This window comes from Podarcis vaucheri (genome assembly GCF_965113315.1).
Source record: "Podarcis vaucheri genome assembly, chromosome: 16".
Lineage (NCBI taxonomy): Eukaryota > Metazoa > Chordata > Lepidosauria > Squamata > Lacertidae > Podarcis > Podarcis vaucheri.
This window is the reverse complement of record NC_138754.1, coordinates 11,900,533-11,923,286: the sequence shown is the minus strand read 5'-3', so window position 1 is coordinate 11,923,286 and position 22,754 is coordinate 11,900,533. Positions and strand designations below refer to the sequence as shown.

The following is a 22,754-nucleotide window of genomic DNA, read 5'->3' as shown; positions in this document are numbered from 1 at the left end:
GTTTGTTTGTTTGTTTGTTTGTTTGTTTGTATGTATATCTACTGGGACGCAGGTGGCACTGTGGATTAAACCAGAGCCTAGGACTTGCTGATCAGAAGGTTGGCGGTTTGAATCCCCGCAACGGGGTGAGCTCCCGTTGCTCAGTCCCTGCTCCTGCCAACCTAGCAGTTCGAAAGCACGTCAAAGTGCAAGTAGATAAATAGGTACCGCTCTGGTGGGAAGGTAAACAGCGTTTCCGTGTGCTGCTCCGGTTCGCCAGAAGCGGCTTAGTAATGCTGGCCACATGACCCGGAAGCTGTACGCCGGCTCCCTCGGCCAGTAAAGCGAGACGAGCGCCGCAACCCCAGAGTCGGTCACAACTGGACCTAATGGTCAGGGGTCCCTTTACCTTTATGTATATCTGCTACATATTTTGGACAGTTCTTTGTTGTTATGGACTGGCTGGACAAAAAGGAATGGCGGGAGAAACAAGAGGGAGAAGCACCAAGGGGAGAAGGATGAGAACTTGGGGAATGGGGAGTGGTGGTGGGATAACAATGAGTAGTAGCCCAAAGGAGAAGACTGGGAAGAGGAGGTGTCAGAAGCCGAAGAGGTAACAGGGCCTAGTGAGCTGGAGAGTCTGTGTCAGAGAGAAGTCTGGAATCAGAGGCAGAAGCTGAAGCAGGAGGGTGGGAGGAGAGAGGTCAAGGGTGTCTCCCACTCCTGCTGCAAGCTCTCCTCCCTGCCTCCCAGAACCAGAAGACGCATGAAAAGGGTGGAGAAAGGATTGGCGACGCATAGTCGCCATCGCCAATTGCTTGGGGAAAACCCTGGAGAGGAGGGGACGTAGGCAGCTGTGGGGCGGCGGGGACCTTTAGTCTCAGCAGCTGCTTCATGGAGGCAAGATCTACTGGAGATGAGTTGCTCATTAGGCCTGACACTCCTGTGCAGATTGTGTTTTTGCTAATAAAGAGTTAACTCCAACTTGCAGAGTGTGATTTACTGCTGGCTCCCTCTGCATTTTGAACACCTCTTAAAATACCATAACCAAATTTTGCACAATGCTTCCCGAGATCAAGGAACAAGTTTTTCTCTGTGTTTGGACGGGTTTTTTAAATCAAGATGGCAGACTGAACTTTTTGAAACAGCACTGATTCTAACCGCAGATCACAAAATTGGCTTCCTTGGCTTCCTAAACCCCTGAGCAACCCCAGGTGGAAGGCTGCTGGTGTTCTTTCATTGGCTGGAATTTGTCATTTAATTATGATGATTATTTTTTACATATGACAAAGAATTTGCAGGACCACTGTTTCTGGACAAAGTGCCAGTGCTGTGTGAGCTGCTCTTTGTATGCCAAGCCAGCTGCAGAGTCATATAAGCTCCTTTTCCTTTTTTAAAAAAGAAATTGAAATTTGCTCAACCTCATTGTTGCAACTGCTTATTTCGCCATCCAGATGGAAATTCTCTTAGCCCTCTGTCTCTAACTGAAAAAGCAAAGGGACAGAAGTTCCTTCATCACTTTTTTATTATTTAGAAAACGGTTTAACCCATCACCTCCCACAAAAACCACCCAACTGGGCTGTGATGATGCAAAAGCAGAAAGGCCAGCAACCCTCCAGCCCTGCTGAAAATGACTAACAGCAAGAACCCCGTGCTACACACAACCTCTTTCTAGCACTTGAATCGTCCCTGAAAAGGAAAGTAGTAATTGCCCAGACGGCATTTAGGCACAAGGAGGTCAAGCAAGACTCTTGTCACACACAAGCGGAGCTCTGGTACCATTAGGGGGACATCTCTCTTTGGACTGGCTATATAGATCAGTGCTCAAGTATGCATGGATAAGTTTAGGCAAGTTCTGGCATTATGGTCAGTTGTTCCCACACAACAGCATCAGAAACCTTCTGGAGAAGAGCCCTCAGTTTTGTAAGATAAGCTGGCCACATCTGTTTATGCAAAGTGTTGTATCCAAGTGCTACTCAGAGAAGGCCCACTGAAATCAAAGTTTCAATGAATAGGACTTAGCTGGCTACAACCCCATGTGGCAAACCCCCATCACCAGGAATTGTAGGGGGGGGCAATCAATGGCCAGCTCAGAGCCACTCTAAGAAGCAGCCAAACAGGCAAATGGCTTCACCTGCCCAAATCATTACTTTAGTGAAGCAGTCTGGGGGAAACACTCTCACGTCAAGCAAGGCAGTACTGACTGGGCCCTGCTCATGTTGAAACGTTTGCATTTTGGGCCCACAGAAGAGCTCTGCATAACCCAGAAACATGAAAGTCTTTCAGGTTATGCAGAGCTCTTCAGGAGGGCAACATTTCACCAGCTCTGTGTAACTAGAAATATTTGCACATTCTTATACCCACTCACCAACTGAGCAGCCCAGTAAGTGATTATTACTTAATCTATTTGTCCTTTATTACAGGGAAATGGGTTTGGGTTTTTTTGCGGGGAGGGGTGGTTTGTACCAGAATTTATTCACCAATTTTTCCCTCCTTGCTCCCTCCCTATTCTTGTGCATTTAGGAATGTGTACCTGCTCAGCGATTGTAACCTCCGTGGGAATCTTAACAGATTTCCAGATCATAGCAAGACATTGAGAAACCAGCCATATATGACTATAGGAAGTGAGCTAACAGATCTGGAAAAACAAGATAGAGAAATGCAAAAGCTTCAGACATTCTCCCCTCAGGCTACCTGGATATGGCCATGTCAACTGACACTGACACATGGCACAGAGCAGAGTACACAAGACTGTGTCCATACTGGTACCATCTGGCTTTAACCGAGGCCTCTGACCCTCTCAAGTGCCAGGTCATCCTGGCAACTTCTCTACTTGCTGCATATTGTGTTTTTGAAGCAACATCTCATGACTTACAACTGCATTTTCAGCTCACACTTTGTAGGTCCTTCTGCAAACTAAGCTGCCAACACCAGCTGGGGTGGCATCACATCGAAGCTGAGGATACAGATGAGGCCTGGGAAAGAAGGACCTTCTGTTCCTTCTTTCTCATGACAACCCCCAACTGCTGCACACCTGGACAAGTCATATGACAGTTTCCCCTTTGCTTTAAAAAGGCAGGAAGTCAGGGTGTTCTCTCCCCTGACAGTGGCAGGCGGGCTGACCAATCCCACAGGGCAAAAACACCAAAAGAGGCGCTAGATCTGGAAGCGCCCCGAGAGCAGCCCCAGCCGGTCAATGTTTTTATGCAGGACGCTGTGCAGAACGCAAAGGTATTTGCCAATGTCGGTGTCTCTGCTGAAGTCCCGGAAGAAGAGTCCTGTGCCAGCGTTGAAGGTGAACTTCTGCGGCAGCGGGCTGTTGTCGCGCATGTAGTCCCAGACGCTGAGGAGCAAGAGGTGGACCTCAAAGGGCGCCAGCTGGTCAAAAATCTCATGCATGTTGCTGAGCACGGGCGGGAGGAGGTGGCCCTCGCCCATGCAGGCCACCAGGGCGCAGGAGGCCTGCAGGTGCCAGGGGGAGCTGGTGGTGTCGTTCTCCCGCGAAGCCTCCCAGTGCGCCATCAGAGTCGCTAGGAGGCCGCGGAGAAGCACCGAGCAGTAACAAAGGGCCGGCCTCCCCGCCGCCACCAGGCTAAGCAGCTGGAAGAGCAGGGGGTTGTCGCGAAAAGCCCTCCCGATCTGGATGTCCCGCTCCACTGTGTTGCGGGTGTGCTCCTCCGGAGGCCACGCCAACTCGCTGTTGGTAATGTCAGGGCAGACGGTCTCCACCAGCACCACCGCCACCGTCTTCGCTGCCTCGGGGCTGACGGCAGCGTGCTGGGAGGGCTCCGGGCCGCAGCGCTCAGCTCCGCAGCACCGCAGCAGCAACCCCAGGAAGGTCTGGACGTTGTGGGAGACCTCCTCCGGCTCTCGTTGGTAGGGGGCGTGGGGCGGCTTCAGGCCCCTCCCAATCACGCCGGCATGGAAGACAGACCACACACTCCCCGAGAAGTTTACCGCGGCCATAAATCGCCGGTTGATATCCAGCAGGGAGACCTTGGTGCCTTCCAGGGCGGCAGGGTCGTTCCCGACTGCAGGAGGCTCGGGCAGCCCACCAAAGAGCTCGGCGTTCCCGGGGTGCAGGGCCCCCTCCACCAGGTACTGAAGTATGGCCTTGCCAGCGGTGGGTGAAGCCCCGCTGAGGCAGCAGAGGAGGCGGCTTCCGTAGCTGATGCCCGTAGGGCACTTGCAGCACAGCACCAGGAAGAAGTGGTGGACGGCCGAGCGGATGAGGAAAAGGAGGTGAGCCGGCCGGATGGCCTTTGGCATGGGGCAGACGGAGAGCAGCAAGGCCGCCACCTGGGCCACCTCCGGGTTGCAGTGCAGCAGGAGCTGTCCAAAGTCATAGAGGTGCGCCGCGACAGCCTCACCCAGCTGGTGGCCCATGGAGGCGGGGCCCTCACTCTCCCTCTGCATGATCAAGGCCAGGTTCTGGAAGAGCTGAGCCATGTGCTGCTCCGAGAGGCTGCCGGCGTGGATCTGGCACACGCACTTCTTGACGGTGGCCGGCAGCAGGTCGCTCATGCAAGAGCTGAGCACGGCGTAGAGCTGAGTGGCCAGGCTGAGCTCCTCCTGGCTCTTGGCCAGCGTCAGCAAAAAGAAGAGGGCCTCGCTGGCGCAGCTGGGGGTGCAGTAGACGGAGAGGAGGACCAGCAGCTGGTGCTGCCAGAGGAACCTCTTCCTCTCCAGCCGCAGCGTCTCCACGCACAGCTCCCGCACGTGGCCCTTCAGCTCATCCAGGAAAGGCACCGGCCGCGGAGGGGCCTCCGCCAAGCTGGCCGAGCCCCGGTTGTACACCAGTTTCTGGAGGTTGAGCAGCAGCAGCTGGATGACACGGTCGCAAGCCTCCCGCACGCTGTCGTGGACGGCCAGGCCTGGGGTGGTGATGACAGAAGCTGGCATGGCTGTGTTGATGAGGAACTGCAGGGTGCGGTAAGCTCCTCCCGACGTCTGGCAGATGAGGTGCACCACAATGCTGACCATGTTCTCCAGATCCTCCCGAGGGAGCGAGGCGAAGTGCTGGTGCAGCTGGTTGAGCACGCCTGGCTTGAGGGAGTCCACCAGCTCGGCCGAGATGGTGCCCAGCAGAGTGGGAGACATGACGGCCAGCTGGAGCAAGAAGGGCACGGTGGCCTTCTGCTGCTGGTCCCGCGTGGGGCCCAGGCTCCCATGGAACATCCTTAGCAGCTCCTGCTTGATGCTCTCGGAGTGGCGGGAGGCCAAGTGGCCCAGGATGCCCACCACCGAGGCGATCTTGGGGACCCTCTTGTCTGCTGCTGTGGCACTAGGGAAGAGGAGGAGGTCGGCCGAGGCCGTGCCGTGCATGCAGAAGTCCTTCAGCCCGCAGGAGAGCACGCGGTTGATGATTGTGTTGGGGAAGGACGAGCCGATGTGGGCCACCACCCAGTCGAAGTGCGGAGAGTGCTGGACCGAGGTGTCCAGCAGGGCGTCCACGCAAGCATCTGGGCAGGTGCTGATCATGGAGGAGAGGCACTGCGTGTAGATCTCCATCAGCGTCCGAGTCGCCTTGCAGGACATCCACAGCTGCAGCAGCTCGTTGAGGCTGCTGGCGTGGGGCACACCATGCCGGCCAGCATACTTGCTGCTCAGCTGTCCCATCAGGTCGATGGACCAGGCCGAGACCAAGCCTGCCCATGCCTTGGGGTTCATGCGGACGAACTCGGACAGCACGGCCTGGATCTCTTGCACCACGTCGTCCAGGTTGGGACCCTGGGAGCAGATGGAGCCCAGCCCACCCTCGCTGCTCTCCAGGTCCAGCAAGTAGGTGCACACGTACTCATCAAAGACCCCCCGGAGGTGGTCCAAGACGGCGCTGCGAGCAGGTGGCAGACTGCGCAGCAGCAGGATGGCGCATCGGGCATGCTCCTTCAGGGTGAGTTTGTTGCCGTGCAAAGGGTCTACACCACTAAGGAAGGCCTTGATTTCCTGGGCCAGCTCTTGCGAACTGCAGGAGGCAAAGGAAAAAGAAGGAAACATAGCATCATTCCTGGGTCAATGTTCCTAAACAAGACTGTTTTAAAGTGGTATGATACTGCTTTAAATGTGTAGTGCAGGTGGGGCCTTAATTTGCTTGCTAGGGCTTACTCCAGGCATAGGCAAACTCAGTCCTCCAGATGTTTTGAGAGTACAATTCCCATCATCCCTGACCACTGGTCCTGTTAGCTAGGGATCATGGGAGTTGTAATCCCAAAACATCTGGAGGGCTGAGTTTGCCTATGCCTGCTTTACTCTATTACCATCTCACAACAGAAACTAGGTTTATCACCATGTGTTCCCACAGAGGCATTTCTCTCTTTTCAATCCCCCCCCCCCATCCAGCTTGAAAAAGTGTTCTGTTTAATTCATAAGATCACAGTCCACTTTATAAACGATGACTGGTGTTAATGATTTTTAAAATTTGCTTTAAAATGTGATTTGCTAAATATCTGAACTTATGCATGTGTCTTTTCACAAGAAAAACATGACCAGGGTAGGGGAAAGTTGTCCAGTGGTGAGAGCTTCTTTTCAAAAATTATTCTGTAATTATTAGCCTTGAGTCTGATCCAGCGTGTTAACATAGGAAGCTCCCTTATACCAGGTCAAATCCTTTCTCCATCTAGCTCAGTACTGGTTACACTGACTGGCAGTAGCTCCAGGGCTTCAGGCAGTTCTTCCCAGCCCTGCCTGGAGATGCTACTGGGTACGGAATCTAGTACTTTCTGCGCTCAAAGCAGATGCTCTGCCTCCAGTCCTACTTCCCATCCCAAGGCACCCTATCTGTCACTTCTGAATTTCCCAACAAGCCTTATAAACTTGCAGAGTTGGAAGGGATCCCAAGGGTCATCTAATCCAACCCTCGTTGCTGTGCACAATAGTAGCCACAACTTCACCCAAAATGCACATAAATGGTACATATGCTTTCCCTGTGTTAACCCTCCCTGCTACCACTTCTCTTCGGATTTTAGACTGCATGCTCTTTGAGGCAGGGACCTCTGTCAAATGTTGCAAGTGTAATTATTCCTTTCCAGAGCCACCAGAGCAAGTGACCATCAACACACCCTCTGTTCAAAGATGAGGGGACTGGGTGGTGCCAGCGTAAAGGGGATGTCCTAGTCCCTTACAGGTGGCAGGGAGGAGAGAGAAGAGGTAAGAGAATCAGTACCTGAGTGATGGAGAAGCAGCTGCTGGTTTGGGGCTGGGGGTGGACCCCGGATGCCCTGCCACCCCTGGGGGGTCGCACAGAGCAGACATACCGCCCAGGGGGAGAAAAGCTGCAGAAGAACCAGTCCCTTTGTCCCCCCTACTTCCCTTCTGCGCCTGCGCGCGGTTGAGTGGCGTTGAGGGAAGCATACAAACAGCACACAGAAAGGGCCCCCTTGGAAAATAGTTCCGTGCAGGCCTGCCGTCCCTTCAGATTAGCCTTCCACTTTCCGTTATAAAGCTTGGCACCCATGGAAGGCAAGCACTGTGTCACTCTTTGCTGTAGCCGGAGGACCGTTTCTCAATTGCTTTGACTTGCCAATTGCCAGTCAGAATGCTTTTTTGCTTCTTTTACAGGGCAGTTGCCAAAACTGAGGTGTATGTGTCACCTGTTAAAAAAAGAAGAAAAATTGTGGCACCTTAAAAGCCCAACAGGTTTTTTTTAATTACATGATCTGTTTTTAGTATTATCATTAATCATCATCACCATCATGAAAGTGCATGACACATTCTCACCCTCCACCCCCCACCGGTTTATACCAGTCCTTTCAGATTTCTGTACAAATACAAGGGAAAACAAAAGACTACAGTAATCAATTAACCAGGAAGGGAAAGAAGCAGGCGGCAGAGTAACAAAACAGATCCCTGACCTCAAGGGCCTCAAACGGGGAAACAAATGGGGAAGGAATATACATTTCGTTGACTTACACTATTTAAAAATAATTCTGAAAATCAAAAGCTGTGGGCGCAACTTTTCACGCAGGCTTTGGGCCTGTAATTTGAAAGGTGTCATTATGACTTCTTTTGGACCAGGGGTAGTCAACCTTGTTATACCTACCGCCCACTAATGCATCTTTTTCGATGGTGAAATTTCCTTGCCGCCCACCAGTGCTCGATGGAAGGAGGGTTCAGCTTGTGCCATAGAACCCCCTACTGCCCACCTAGAATCCTGAAACGCCTACTAGTGGGCGGTAGGGACCCTGTTTTAGACGGACCAGTGGAATGCAACATATGAACATAAGAAAAGTCCTGCTGGATCAAAGGTCCATCTAGTCCCAACATCCTGTTCTCATGTCTAAAGCAGATGCCCATCAGAAACTGCATTCAAAATCACCGTGCAGCCACGGATTTGTTTGGGGGTCCTGGGCTAGTGTCTCTTGAACTCGGTCTGTCAAATGGAGATATTGGATTACCTGTCTCATAATAAAAAATAATTGCAGAGATGGATCACATCCACACTATACATTTAGAGTACACGGCTCTCCCCAAAGAATTGGGGGTGGGGAGAGGTTGGACTAGATGACCAACTGAATTGCAAGGAGCGGAACTAGATGACTGTCAGGGTCCCTTCCAACTCTACAACTCTGTGATTCCAAGAATCCAGGGATGTGAAGTTGGTTAAGTGCGCTGGGAACTGTAGATCCCTGACAGGGTAAATTAGTTCCCAGGATTCTTTGCACTGGGTGTTCTAAATGCATCGTGTGCGCGCAGCACAGGTAGGCAGGTGGCATTGTAAGGGGTCTGCAAGCCTTAGGAGGGGCTTGTGGGGGGTGGAGAAATGGAAAGGGGTCCTGCAAGGGATTCGGGGGCCATGAGCTGGGTGGGTGAGCAGGGGCTGGCGGCGATGCGGGGCAAGGAGCAGCACGCGCACCTGTGGGGCGGCCTGAGGGAAGGAGGTCTATTCCAGAAGCGACGTGGAAGCACAATGGGGGCGGGGGGACCATGTGGGGCTGGAGGGCGGGAATGAGGCGACTGTGGGAAGGGAGCGGGGGGGCTGAAGGGAAGCCCCGGAAGTTGAAGGGTCATTCAGGAGGAATGAAGAGTTGGTGGTCTTCGGTGGGGAGGGAGGGAAGCCATTCTGAAAGCAGCCCTCCCCCCCCACGCCCTACCCTGCATAGCCGCCACCCCACAAGTGAGGCCGGCTCTCACCTCTCCGCGGCTGCCGCCGCCATCTTGGATCCCGCTTGACTCCCCCGTCTCGCAGAGCGCTATCACCACCGAGGCTTCTGATTGGATCCCGCGGCATGAGCCCGCCCCTCCGCTTCTCGAATCGGCCGGCCGGCCGCTCCGCCGCGGGTCCCTCCCACTCGCTGTTGCATTATTCATTACCCTGTTAACCTTTCAGGTGCCGCAAGACCCCTTTGGAGTTGTTTTTTTATTTGACACACAGTACAAGTTCAAAGGGGACGCGGGTGGCGCTGTGGGTAAAAGCCTCAGCGCCTAGAGCTTGCCGATCGAAAGGTCGGCGGTTCGAATCCCTGCGGCGGGGTGCGCTCCCGCTGCTCGGTCCCAGCGCCTGCCAACCTAGCAGTTCGAAAGCACCCCCGGGTGCAAGTAGATAAATAGGTACCGCTTACCAGCGGGAAGGTAAACGGCGTTCCGTGTGCTGCGCTGGCTCGCCAGATGCAGCTTTGTCACGCTGGCCACGTGACCCGGAAGTGTCTCCGGACAACGCTGGCCCCCGGCCTCTTGAGTGAGATGGGCGCACAAACCCCAGAGTCTGTCAAGACTGGCCCGTTCGGGCAGGGGTAAAGGTAAAGGTACCCCGTTCGGGCAGGGGTACCTTTACCTTTACCTTTACAAGTTCAAAGGGACTTACTCCCGTGATTTGAGGGGGTTCCGTTCTATTGATATGTCAACTAAGCGCCAGCACTTGGGCTGGTGGCAATCAATTCACATAAGCAGCTCCCAACTTGGTAAATAGTTGCTACACTCCCTCCTTTTCTAAACTAAGGTAACGGTAAAAGGACCCCTGACCATTAGGCCCAGTCTTGGCCGACTCTGGGGTTGCGGTGCTCATCTCGCTTTATTGGCCGAGGGAGCCGGCGTACAGCTTCCGGGTCATGTGGCCAGCATGATAAAGCCACTTCTGGTGAATGAGAGCAGCGCACGGAAACGCCGTTTACTTTCCCACCGGAGCGGTAACTATTTATCTACTTGCACTTTGACATGCTTTCAAACTGCTAGGTGGGCAGGAGCAGGGACTGAGCAACGGGAGCTCACCCCGTCGCAGGGACCTTCTGATCAGCAAGTCCTAGGCTCTGTGGTTTAACCCACAGCACCACCCGTGTCCATTTTTCTAAACTACTGTATAGTAAATTATAGATTTCAGATTCAGATTTCCTTTATTTTTGATCCAGAGACCTCCTTCCAAGAACCCATAAACATGTTGTTCCCCACCACCTATAAACACACAAAGAGCAAGGAAGAAATTAGAAGCCAGGACACAGAACTGGGTTTCTGCTATTTTATTGGGACAATATTTCAACCCTGGAACATCTGCCAAAAATTGTACCCCAAAATTAGGCTTGGGGGGGAAGCCTTCTATATTGGTGCCAAACGAAGACTGCTTTCCAGCATTTCCAGTTATTGCACAGGAGGGTGAGAGATCTTTGAGCAGAAAATGTCCCTCCTCAGCTGTAGTCTCCATTAAGTGCACACACTCCCCAAAATGCTTTACCATCAATAAGCCCCATGGCTGGTGGGGGGGGGGGATGATAGAAGTGTGACAGTATCCATGGTATGCATTTCACCAACTCACTTTTGTTTTGACACCCCACCCAACATCAACATGCAATCCTCAGAGAGAGAGAAATGTTCCTCACCCTTACTTTTAGATTAGGGATGGGGAATTTGGGCCCCTCTAGAAGTTGTTGGACATCAACTCCCATCAGCCCCCATCTAGATGGCCAAAGGCCAGGGGATGATGGGAGCTGTAGTTCAGCAATATCTGGAGAGCCAAAGGAACTAGACAGTTGCAGCCTGTCCAGCAAACCTCTCAAGACTATGTGTGTTTTTAACGGAAATCTAGCCACATCAAAGTCCATGGGGTTAAAGAGCTTCCAAGCCCAATCCTTATGACTTTCCAGGTTCTGCAGCCATGGATGGCCTTTGCTGCTAACCCCAGAGTTCTGCCAGCAGGCAACGAAAGAGAGTGAAGAGACTGAGCTTTAAGACTGCAAAGGAAGATCTGAGCTCCCGGGTTCTGCTGCAGGCTCCACTTCTGCCACTTCTGCCATCTCTACATCTGGGCCAGCTGTTTCCCCCCCATTCTTCTTCTTCTTCTGCCGCTTGCCACTCTGGGCATTTTTATTTGGACCTGGAGAAAGGTCAACTGCAATACGGAGAGAGAAAAAGAACTTTAAAAACAGTAGCTCAGTGGTACAGCAACTGCCATGAAAGCAATTTAAAAATGGGATAAAACACAAACCCCAGTTTCTAAAAGCTGTAATTTCTAAAAACAATAAAACTATCCATAAACAGACAATCAATTTTCATACATGACTGTAACACCTATCAAGGGAAGCGTCCTTGAACAAAACATGTCTTCAATGGGTACCCAAAAAACATGACATCAAGCACCCCCCTAATTTCAGCCAATCATTTGTATCCAGAGGGCTGGAACTGCAACACTAAAAGCTAAGTACACCTGTGAGAACAAGGTACTCCTTTGAGCAGTCCCTCATTTGAGCAGCAAATTTGCCTGCTCTCCGCATCAACAAAGGTAGGAGTGGAGGAACTGTGGCCTTCTAGTTGTTACTGGACTGCCACTCCAATCACCCAAGACTGTTGGCCATACTTGTTGGGGCTGATGGGGATTGGAGCCCCATTCCTATTTTGCACCTCTGTCGGTGCCTTTCATATGTAATCCCAGGTTGGCTGGGACATGTGTCAAGGACTGGGGTGCAAAGTCTGTGGCACTCTGGATGTCGCTAGTCTCCAACTCCCATCACCCCCTGATGTTTTGGGCCATGATAGCTAGAACTGATGGGAGTTGGGGGGCAATGAGATCCCTGTTAAAAGGAGGCTTCATATATTCAAAACTAATCAGGCTGTAGCAGAGAACCAATTTTACACATTCCACAAAACCAAATACTGACTAAAGCTCTTCTTTGATAGCACCACTTCAGAGTGCAAGTGGGGCTCCCATCTGCCTTACCCTCACCCCCTGGAAACAAAACATAATAATTCCTGCATGCAGAAAACCAGCATGCCCAGAAAGTGGACTCAGCTTAATCTTTTTCTACTATACAGGGACAGGGTCATTCAAATATGCAAGTACCCCTTCCAGAACCTAAAGTGGCAAAATCCAAGAAAAGTCCCACCCATTACATCTGCTGAATGCATAAAATGGTCCATGGCACCTAAGTATTTCAGTATTTAAAATACAGTGGTGCCTCGCAAGACGAAATTAATTCGTTCCGCAAGTTTTTTCTTCTTGCGAGTTTTTTGTCTTGCGAAGCACGGTTTTCCATAGGAATGCATTGAAAATCAATCAATGCGTTCCTATGGAGACCATCCGGGGACAGAGGGGACCTGTTTTAAAGCAAGGGAAGGGGCAGCGGGGAGAATCGCTTCTCCCCGTTGCCGCCCCTTGGTTCAAAAGGGGTCCGGGGAGATAGGGGAATGCGCGGGTGCCTTCCCCTCTGTCCCCTCTTTTGAAGCAAGGGGCGGAGGGGAGAAGATCGCTTCTCCCCGTTGCCGCCCCTTGGTTCAAAAGGGGTCCGGGGGCAAGCTTCGTTTTGCGAAGCAAGCCCATAGGGAAATTCGTCTTGCGAAGCAACTCAAAAACGAAAAAACCTTTCATCTTGCGAGTTTTTCGTCTCGCGAGGTGTTCGTCTTGCGGGGCACCACTGTACTGATTTAAGGCTTCCCTGCTTAAGGGACAAGGGTAGGTGGTGGGGGAGAACTGAAGGTCTGGCCCTAAAAAAGGCTTACCCTGCATTTCTGTCTTCTCCTTTGTGGAATGGCGGATTTGCTTCAGCAGTTTCCTTTTCTTTTTCCCAGAGAGGGTAATGTTTGCTCGGGAGCTAGAACTGGAGAGGGAAATGGCAGTGAGGTGGTGATGCGCAAAGAGGAGAAGTTTGGGTTTTTAAACCACACATTGCTGGATTGCAATGTGCTTTAAAATGCACGGCACAGATGTGACCCCCAGCCAAATAGTAGTAGTAGTACTAATAATAATAATAATAATAATAATAATAATAATAATAATATAATTTTTATCTATACCCCGCCCTCCCCAGCCAAGGCTGGGCTCAGGGAGACTAACAAGCAATAATAAAAACAAGTTGAATGAATACAACTTAAAAACAAGATTAAAATACAACATTAAAATATTGAAACATTAAAATATTAAAATGCAGCCTCATCACAGAAGGAGAAAGGAAAAGAAAAAAGAAAGAGGGGGAGGGAATCAAATTGGCTCCAAGCCAAAGGCCAGGCAGAACAACTCTGTCTTACAGGCCCTGCGGAAAGAAATCAGATCCTGCAGGGCCCTGGTCTCACGAGGCAGAGCATTTCACCAGGCCACAGCCAGTGTTGAAAAGGCCCTGGCTCTGGTTGAATCTAACTTCCTTAGGGCCTGGGACTTCTAGGGTGTTGCTATTTATGGACCTTAAGGCTCTCCGTGGGGCATACCGGGAGACGCGGTCCCGTAGGTATGAGGGTCCCAGCACCTTAAATCTGACTCTGTACTCCACCGGCAGCCAGTGCAGCTGGAAATGCACTGGGTGAATATGCTCCCATTGCAGAGACCCCGTGAGGAGCCTCGCTGCAGGATTCTGCACCCGCTGGAGTTTCTGGGACAGCTTCAAGGGCAGCCCCACGTAGAGCGAATTACAGTAGTCAAGCCTGGAGGTGACCGTCACATAGATCACTGTGGCCAGGTCGGGGCGGGAAAGGGAATCCTTTCCACTTTTCTTGCAAGTATGACAGAAAAAAGCCAAGCAATCCAGCTCACACTCTCCCCACTTCTCTAGATTCCAGTCCCCATGCCCATCTCAAGACTGGGAGCAGGACTGGGCACTGCCTTCCTCCAAATTATCCTAATGACCAGACTCTGATTTCTTCTTTGGTTTCTCAGTGGGTGAACTCTCCCAGAGCTTCCAAGGCAAAGCATAACTCACCAACGTTTCTTTAGGTGATGAATGGTGATGAGCCCCTCATCCACCACAGCACCTACAATCCGGTGCTTCTTCCTCTTCTGCTTGCTAAGGACGCGGCGCCTTTTGAAAAGGTTTTTCTGTAGCTCCTAAAATAGAGAGAAGTCACTTTGACACACACACAAGTCACCATCTCAACAACATCCTAGTAGCCACTTGGCCTCCATGAATTTGCCTGATCTTTAGTTGGCGGTCCAGTTTCAGGTGTATGCTGTTTCTGTTTTGAACTGTTTTTAATGTACAGTGGTACCTCAGGTTACATATGCTTCAGGTTACAGACTCCGCTAACCCAGAAATAGTGCTTCAGGTTAAGAACTTCAGGATGAGAACAGAAATCATGCTCCGGTGACGTGGCGGCAGCAGGAGGCCCCATTAGCTTCAGGTTAAGAACAGTTTCAGGTTAAGAACGGACCTCCAGAACGAATTAAGTACTTAACCTGAGGTACCACTGTACATTAGCAGGATTTTAGAAATACAGTGGTACCTCTGGATGCGAACGGGATCCGTTCCGGAGCCCCGTTCGCATCCTGAAGCGAACACAACCCATGACTGAGCGGGTCTCGATTCGCTGCTTCTGCGCATCTGTGTGACATCATTTTGAGCGTCTGCGCATGCGTGAGCAGAATAAAAGGGGAGAATAATAATAATAATAATAATAATAATAATAATAATAATATATTATTTATACCCTGCTCATCTGGCTGGGTTTCCCCAGCCACCCTGGGTGGCTTCCAACAAAAGACTACAATACAATAACCTATTAAATGCAGTATAATAGATTATACTACAATACTTGAGACTGACGGCTGAGGGTATTTTTAAAAGCTCAGCTTCAACAACCATCCTCACAAGTAAAAAGCTAGCACACAAGGAAGAAGGACGGCCTTCAGTTTATCTTCCCTGTGCATTAGTTTTCAAAAGGCAGGAAATCTGAAACTAGGCATGCTTTCAAAAAAGACATCACACACCAAATGCAGCTCAGTCTACCACCTTACGACTCTTCCCATTTCATATGCTGCTTTTTTAAAGGGAGGGACTGGAAGACCAGGGTTCAAACCCCTACTCTGCCATGAAACTCACTGGGGCCAGTCAGTCTCTCAGCCTAATCTACCTCACAGGGTGGTTGTGAGGAAGGGAATCACGTATAGCACCTTAAGCTCCTTGGAGTAAAAAAAATATTAATTTTTTTTACATGGGATGCAAATGTGATAAACAAACAAACCAGAGATAGGGGAGCCTGTGGCCCTCCAAACCCCTGCTGAAATTGAACTCAAACCATCGCCAATCGCTAGCCATACTAGCTGGTGCTGACGGGACGTGGCGTCCAACAAGATCGGAGAGGCCGCGGGCTCCCCCTCCCTCCTCTAGACTAATGCTAGACATCATTAGCCCCATTGGGAAAAAAACATCAAAAAAATAAGAGCCATGAAACGGAACAAAACAAAAGCCCGGAACAAGATGCGGGAGGGGAGAGAAAAGATCAATTACCGTCCGGGGCCGGTTGATTTTTCCCGTGGCTCCCATGCCTCACCCACGTGGCACCCTCCCTTGCCTACTTCCTTATACTGCACTGTGTAGTTTAACTTCCGGGTAGGAGAGGCCTAGCGAGAACCTCCGCTAGAAGGACCGCCCCCTCCTCAAGGCCACGCCCCCTGATTCGTTGAAACAGCCAATCAGGGAAGGAGTTGTGGATCGGCTCCTCACTATTTCCCCCTCCTACTGTACTTCTTCTTTTTTTAAAAAAAACGACCACTTGGTGGCGCCCGAGAGCTCCAGGCTGAAATATAAATAGAGGAGGCGGAGGATTCCTCTTTCTTTTCTGCAAGGGAGGTGAGTAGCGAGGAGGGAGGGAGGGAGGGAGGCTGCCTGGGTTTAGTTGCCCTACAGAGGCTGGGGGTCCAATGGGATCCGCAGGGGCATTTGGGTCGGGTTTGTGCAGGTGGCCTGATCGTATTTCCTATTTGCTAGGCTGGGGGAGCCTATATAGGGCAGGTGCAGGGGAGCCACGTGGCGGGTCTGGAGGCCTGTGCGCCTTAACGCGCCTCCCTGTTGTCCATCCTCGCTTCTCCCGCTTGCTCCTCGGCTCGCCCTGCGCGCCATAGCAGGGATCATAAGCCCCGCCGGAATCCAGCCACCGAGCATTCCTGTCTCCTCCTCCTCCTGGGTAAACAAGCACCGGGGAAAGTCGTTTAAGGAGCAGGTCGGGGGTCCGCCGGTGGATCTTTATATACGTGTATATATAGTTTTTTATTAGTTTCCCATTTAGAAGAAATGCAGGCAGTGAGAGATTTTACCTTCTTGGGCTCCATGATCAGTGCAGATGGTGACAGCAGCCACGAAATTAAAAGACGCCTGCTCCTTGGGAGAAAGGCGATGGCAAACCTAGACAGCATCTTAAAAAGCAGAGACATCACCTTGCCAACAAAGGTCCGTATAGTAAAAGCCATGGTTTTCCCAGTAGTGATGTATGGAAGTGAGAGCTGGACCATAAAGAAGGCTGATCGCCGAAGAATTGATGCTTTTGAATGATGGTGCTGGAGGAGACTCTTGAGAGTCCCGTGGACTGCAAGAAGATCAAACCTCTCCATTCTGAAGGAAATCAGCCCTGAGCGCTCACTGGAAGGACAGATCGTGAAGCTGAGGCTGCAATACTTTGGCCACCTCATGAGAAGAGAAGACTCCCTGGAAAAGACCCTGATGTTGGGAAAGATGGAGGGCACAAGGAGAAGGGGACGACAGAGAATGAGATGGTTGGATGGTGTTCTTGAAGCTACCAGCATGAGTCTGATCAAACTGCGGGAGGCAGTGGAGGACAGAAGTGCCTGGCGTGCTCTGGTCCATGGGGTCACGAAGAGTCGGACACGACTAAACGACTAAACAACAACAACAAATATATAGTTTTTTATTATTTTCCCATTTAGTGATATACAATCATAACATTATTATCCACTTTATCTTTCTGGCTCTTCAGAGCCGGTCGACTTCCTTTCCTCCCGCCTCATGGCTTTCAGAGTCAACCTTTATATCCTTTTATACATTTTCCAGTTCTAATTTCACTCATTACGAAAAGACATTCAAGTTTTACTTAAAATAAAAAAGGGAGAAGGGTTCTCATTACAAGTCTTAAGTCAACCCTGCTAAGTGATGTTAATTGCTTACAATAATCTTTCAAACATTGTATAAATTAACTCCAGTCCTTTTGGAATAATTGATCTCACTGGTTTCAGATTTTTCCTGCCGCCGGTGGATCTCTAGGCTGCTTGGAATAGACCACCAAAGATTTGTGTTGTGTTTTTTTTACAGTTGTGGGTTCCCCCCCCCCCTCCTCTAAAACTGGGCTGCGGGAAGGAAGGAAGCCTGTGGGGTGGGAGGGAAATGGGGATGGATTTTTAATGTATTAGAATACAGTGGTACCTCTGGATGCGAATGGGATCCGTTCTGGAGCCCCATTCGCATCCTGAAGCGAACGCAACCCGCTTCTGTGTGGGTCAAGATCATTCCGTTTTTTTACAGGGCTTTCAACATAAGCTGCAGAATGTGCTTCATTTACCATAGATGCCACACGGACAGTCACGTGTCCCTCTGTTAGGTGCTCTTGGGAAAGTTAATGGTCATATACTGTAGCATTGTATTCATTAACTTATTTCACAACTGTTTTTTGTAGGTGTACTTCTACGTGTCAAAATGCCAAAAAGAAAATGTAAATTTTCTGTCAAGCTACAGAAGAAGTATACCTGTTTTAGAAGAGGTAGAGATGATTTCGAAGGTGAATGCATGATATGTAAACCAGGTATGTTTGTTTCTGTGGCATGTAAAGGAGGACTCAACCTGCAATCGCATGTGGACTCCGAAAAACACAAAAGAGCAATTCAGGGAGAAGCTTCTTTCTTAACAGACTTTTTCGTAAAACCTGGTAGCAATTTGGAAGATGAAGTAACCGCAGCAGAGGGAACTTTCGCTTTTCACGCTCTTAAGCACCACAGCAATTATAACATGATGGTGTGCACATCAGGCCCACTGAGGACCACGTTCCCAGATTACGATATTGCAAGGATATTTTCAAGTGCAAAAACCAAGACTGAGGCAATTGTAAATTCTGTCTTGGCACCTGATTGTTTAGAAAACGTTTTGAAAAGCATTGAAGAAAATGAAGTAGATTTTTGCGGAGTTTCTACTGGCGGGAGTGACCACGGTTCGGTTAAGGTGTTTCCAATAGTTATTCAATATTTTGACTGGAAAAGTGGTGGTTTGCAGTCCAAAATAATTGAAATGCAAAGCCAACCCAATGAGAGTGCAGATACAATCTCCTCATACGTGAAGGAAACTCTTGATAGTAAAGGACTATTAAATAAATGTATAGCGTTCACAGGTGACAACTGCAACACGATGTTTGGAGGGATGCCATGGGATTCTGAAGGAAGAAATGTGTTTCCAAAGTTGAAGAATGAGCTAGATAACAAAACTTTAATTGGTGTGGGATGTCCAGCACACATTTTGAATAACTGCATACAGCAGGCAGCAGAAACGTTGGACGTCGATGTTGAGGGCATCCTTTTCAGGATATACCAGTACTTTCATATCTATAGAGTCCGAACAGAGCAGTTAAAGGAGTACTGTGAATTTGTGGACACTGAATACAAACAGCTGCTATCGCATAGCAAAACAAGGTGGTTGTCATTATTTCCAAGTATCACTAGACTCATTCACCTGTTTCCAGCTGTCAAGGCGTTTTTCCTCTCGCAGAATAAACCACCAACAGTGTTAAAAAACTTTTTTGAACATGAGTTCAGTGAGGTTTATTTATTGCACTTGCAGTCTCTCATGAGTATCTTTCACTCAAATATTTTGGAACTCGAAAGGGAAAATAATTCAGTTGTAGAGGTTCTGAAAGTTCTGCTTTGTGTTCATAACATGCTTACTGAACGTAAGAGCAACAACTTTATGTGCCTCAAAGTTAAGAGCCTCCTAGCAGAAAAGCGTAAGCATGGTCTTAGTGCCGAGTGTGACAAATTCTGTGCAGAAGTAAATAGCTTATACGACAGGTGCATAGAATATCTGGAAAAATGGATGGAGCCCATGAAGGAGTTTTCATGCTTCATGTGGATGTCTCTTAGTGAGTCACTAGAGTGGGACAAGGTAGAATCTTCCATGAAATTTCTCCTGGACAGGCATGTGTCCATAGATTATGGGAAGTGCTTTGATCAATTCTTCAACCTCAGGAAGTTTGTAAATCAATACAAAGGTGATGATGAATTCATTAATCTACAGGCACATCAGAAGTGGGCCAAGTACTTTGAGACTTCCGAAAACATGTGCCAGTCAGAACTTCTGAAAATTGCACAGTTTTTTTTTGCTATTGTACCACATAATGCGAATGTGGAACGCATCTTCTCTCTGATGCAAAGTCAGTGGAGCAAAGAAGGAGGCAACTTACCCTTTGAATCACTGCGAAGTATATTGCTAGTACAATATAATTATGAGCCCTTTACTTGCAAGGAATTTCATGCCTATCTCTTAAGCAATAAGCAGTTGTTGAACAAGATCAGATCTACAGAGAAATAAGCTTAGGCCAGACAGTGTCAGAAAGAAGAATAAAGTACATCTGAAAGTGACATAAAGGTATTGGTTTATATTTGTACCGATACATGAGTTTAAGTTGTTATTATTTTGTTGTTGAAAGTTAAGAGCATTAGTACTAGCAATATATCACAGGTTCTATCGCCTACATATAGTAGGGGTGTTTAAAATTAGAGCTGCCATAGTGATCCGTAGTTAAAAGTAAAAGTCTGCAAATGTGTCCCCTTTTTTGTTCAAAATATGACAACCCTACTTTATGAACACTTCACGTTGTGAGAACACTGCTTTCAAGCATTTCACATGGTGCATCTAGCTATAAAGATAGGGGGGGAACCTCTAGCCCTCTAGATCTTGCTGAACTTCAACCCCCATCCACACCAGCAAGCGTGACTAGGGATTATGGGAGTTGTAGTTCAGCAAGATCTGGAGAGCCACCTGTTTCTACTTTTTGTTAGGACTGCATCTCCCATCAGGCCCCAGGCTAATATTGTCAAAGATTATAGGAGTTGCGAAGCTGCATTGATCTCTTGATCTCTTCCTATGGCTTATAAACAGGGGGCTTTGCATACTGCTTAACTGTGTAGCTGCTACAAAGGTGGTGGGGGTTCACTTCAGTCCAGCTCCTCCTTTTCTTGGCAGGCCCGGGTCTCCCAGTGCCCGGCTCTGTAATGTCCGGAGGTACAGGAATGCCCACCCAGTGTTCTGTCTTCGGTGCCAGCGGTTGTACCATCTGCTGGTTCTATCCTCAAGCACTGGGACAAAAGGCATGTTGGATCAGGTACAAGCCCTATAGCTGTCAAGGCTCTACCACAGCCATTTCCAACATGGTGCCCATTCAGACAAGGGACAACTACAACCCCTCAGCCCTGGCCTTTGGCCATCCTGGTTAGAGCCGGTGGAAATTGGGGGGGGGCACCTGTGGCTGGTTGTAACAGCTAGAGCAGGCATAGGCAAACTCAGCCCTCCAGGTGTTTTGGGACTACGACTCCCATCATCCCTAGCTAACAGGACCAGTGGTCAGGGATGGTGGGAATTGTAGTCCAAAACATCTGGAGGGCCGAGTTTACCTATGCCTGAGCTAGAGCCTGTAGAGAGGGGGCCGTTTTGTGTGGGGGGAGAAACCCTTAAGCATATTTTCTCCTTTTTCTCCACAGGGCTTTTTAAGACTTCTGCAGAGATGTGGAACTGAAGGCGCAAGACTATTCAAGCTGCTAAAGGCTACTGTAGAAGAATGCATTGGTGCCTAAGGGTCTTAAAGGCTGGGCCCCCGCATCTGGACAGGAGGTTTAGCAAGCCAGGTGCCAGCACACAGCCCTACTGGGCACTGACTATAGGCCTCGGGGATTAGAAGAGTCCCTAGTTACCTAATTGGCTTGACCTGCCATGCCATTTCTCAGAGCCTGGAAGTGGCAGAGAAGCCCTCGGTGCTGATGGTGCCAAAAATACGAGAGGGAAGAGGGGCGTGGTGTGGCTGCTGCCACAAAGAGAAAGGCACAGACCCAGTGGGGTGGGGTGTCCAGTTACAGGGAGGTGGATATTGGCAGTAGGGGCAGCAGCTAGTCTGCTGAGGGCCCCTGGGAATCCGGGTTCAAATGATGCTGGATAAAAATGCAATTGTGTAGCTGGCTTTGTCCTGGCATAGGTTTTACACAGCAGCCAAAATCTAATTCAAGCGTTAATGTTGGAACAACTTGATTTTTCATGCACGGAACTAGGCTTTGATGGGATGCTGCCACTAGCCTTTCAGCTAGCGCTGTAGATTATAGATTAACTTGTTAGTGGCTTGCCTGGCACCCTCACTGTATTCTTCAGTGGCAGGTATGGCAGTCTTAAAAGTTCCCCCAGGACTTGTAGTTGTGCTAAATTCAGCATTTTAGGCTGTCTCTGTTGTAAACTTTTCTCTTTGATTTTTTTGCTAACTTACATTGTTGTCTTCCATGAAGTATTTGCTGATGGGCATGTATGTGTATTATATATGTTTATAATAAATGTGGCTGAAAACTACCCTCTGGACTCTCAATGTGGCACTATAAACTGGGTGGGAAACCTTTTCCAACTCGAGGGCAATTTCCCTTCTACAACCTTCCAGGGGCCACAAACCATTGGTGGGGCCCGCGGTTGGAGCAATTGATTAAAGTTTGTACGGTAGGTCAGTTTCTATGTGCACTCCTCTTAGCTCCAGGCAAGTAAGAGGTATTATTAGCCTTCAAGGACATGTTCTAGGTCACATGGAAAACCATTGGGTTGTGTGGGGAGCAGTGCCCAGTGATGGGAAGGGCAACCACAATGATCAAGTGTTTCCCAACCTTTGGTCTCCAGCTGTTTTTTTGGACTACAGCGGTGCCTCGCAAGACGAAAAGAATCTGTTCTGTGATTCTCTTTGTCTAGCGGTTTTTTCGTCTTGCAAAGCAAGCCCATTGACCTTTTAGCGGCTTATCTGCTGATCGGATCAGCTGATTAGCAGCTTAGAAAAAGGGGAAGGAAAAAAAACCAGGAACTCGCAAGACATTGTCGTCTTGCGAAGCAAGCCCATAGGAAATTCGTTTTGCGAAGCACCTCCAAAACGGAAAACTCTTTCGTCTAGCGGGTTTTCCGTCTTGCGGGGCACCACTGTACAATCATCCCTGACCACTGGTGTTGCTAGCTAGGAGACCCAAGGTTGGGAAACTTCTCTAGAATATGTGGACAGCCAATGAAGCTGAATGATGTAGGTGGTGAAGAAAAAGCCACTGTGCTCTCCTCGTTTGGGCCTCAGAAATCTCTTGGAGGTGTTCAGCACCTATCACGATATTGTGAGTTTTGGCAGACACAGCCCTAAGTATGCTGATGGTGTTTTATCAGCAGGCTCGAGAACGAACTTGCTCATTTAGATACCTGGGTGTACAGTGGTACCTCAGGTTACAAACACTTTGGGTTACAGACTCCGCTAACCCAGAAGTAGTACCTCGGGTTAAGAACTTTACCTCATGGTGAGAACAGAAATTCGTGCCAGCGGCAGTGGGAGGCCCCATTAACTGAAGTACCTCAGATTAAGAACGGTCCTCCAGAACAAAT

At 49.5% G+C, this 22,754-nt stretch overlaps 2 protein-coding genes and 1 long non-coding RNA gene across 5 annotated transcripts; 1 reads left to right on the top strand and 2 right to left on the bottom strand.

Moving 5' to 3' along the window:
* Positions 1-1,486: 1,486 nt before the first annotated feature.
* On the bottom strand, positions 1,487-9,183 carry INTS5 (integrator complex subunit 5). Its single transcript, XM_082202098.1, has 3 exons — positions 9,109-9,183; positions 7,142-7,568; positions 1,487-5,944 (listed from the first exon to the last, which is right to left on the bottom strand). The coding sequence occupies exons 2-3, from the start codon at positions 7,327-7,329 to the stop codon at positions 3,136-3,138; spliced, it is 2,997 nt and encodes a 998-aa protein (XP_082058224.1). The 5' UTR covers positions 7,330-7,568; positions 9,109-9,183; the 3' UTR covers positions 1,487-3,135.
* Positions 9,184-10,412: 1,229 nt separating this feature from the next.
* Positions 10,413-15,757, bottom strand: LOC309520635 (uncharacterized protein C11orf98). Its single transcript, XM_082202634.1, has 4 exons — positions 15,612-15,757; positions 14,088-14,212; positions 12,898-12,995; positions 10,413-11,293 (listed from the first exon to the last, which is right to left on the bottom strand). The coding sequence occupies exons 1-4, from the start codon at positions 15,645-15,647 to the stop codon at positions 11,130-11,132; spliced, it is 423 nt and encodes a 140-aa protein (XP_082058760.1). The 5' UTR covers positions 15,648-15,757; the 3' UTR covers positions 10,413-11,129.
* Positions 15,758-15,869: 112 nt separating this feature from the next.
* Positions 15,870-21,704, top strand: LOC309520708. Of its 3 annotated transcripts, none has more exons than XR_014214319.1 (3): positions 15,870-15,953; positions 17,788-19,742; positions 20,855-21,704. It is a non-coding gene; the product is annotated as an uncharacterized lncRNA (long non-coding RNA). The 3 variants fall into 3 exon arrangements; XR_014214320.1 differs by having other exon boundaries at positions 15,875-15,953; positions 17,788-17,913; XR_014214321.1 differs by lacking the exon at positions 15,870-15,953 and adding an exon at positions 16,198-16,287.
* The last annotated feature ends 1,050 nt before the right edge of the window (positions 21,705-22,754 follow it).

What these genes read in the sequence shown, in the direction of transcription:
- INTS5 (XM_082202098.1), bottom strand. Translation starts at nt 7,329, where the DNA reads ATGCTTCCCTCAACGCCACTCAACCGCGCGCAGGCGCAGAAGGGAAGT. An exon ending in GCTGCTTCTCCATCACTCAG is followed by an intron (nt 5,945 to 7,141) that starts GTACTGATTCTC and finishes TGCCTCCTGCAG; the next exon opens with TTCGCAAGAGCTGGCCCAGG.
- LOC309520635 (XM_082202634.1), bottom strand. Translation starts at nt 15,647, where the DNA reads ATGGGAGCCACGGGAAAAATCAACCGGCCCCGGACG. An exon ending in AAATCAACCGGCCCCGGACG is followed by an intron (nt 14,213 to 15,611) that starts GTAATTGATCTT and finishes TCTCTATTTTAG; the next exon opens with GAGCTACAGAAAAACCTTTT. An exon ending in CATCACCTAAAGAAACGTTG is followed by an intron (nt 12,996 to 14,087) that starts GTGAGTTATGCT and finishes TTCCCTCTCCAG; the next exon opens with TTCTAGCTCCCGAGCAAACA.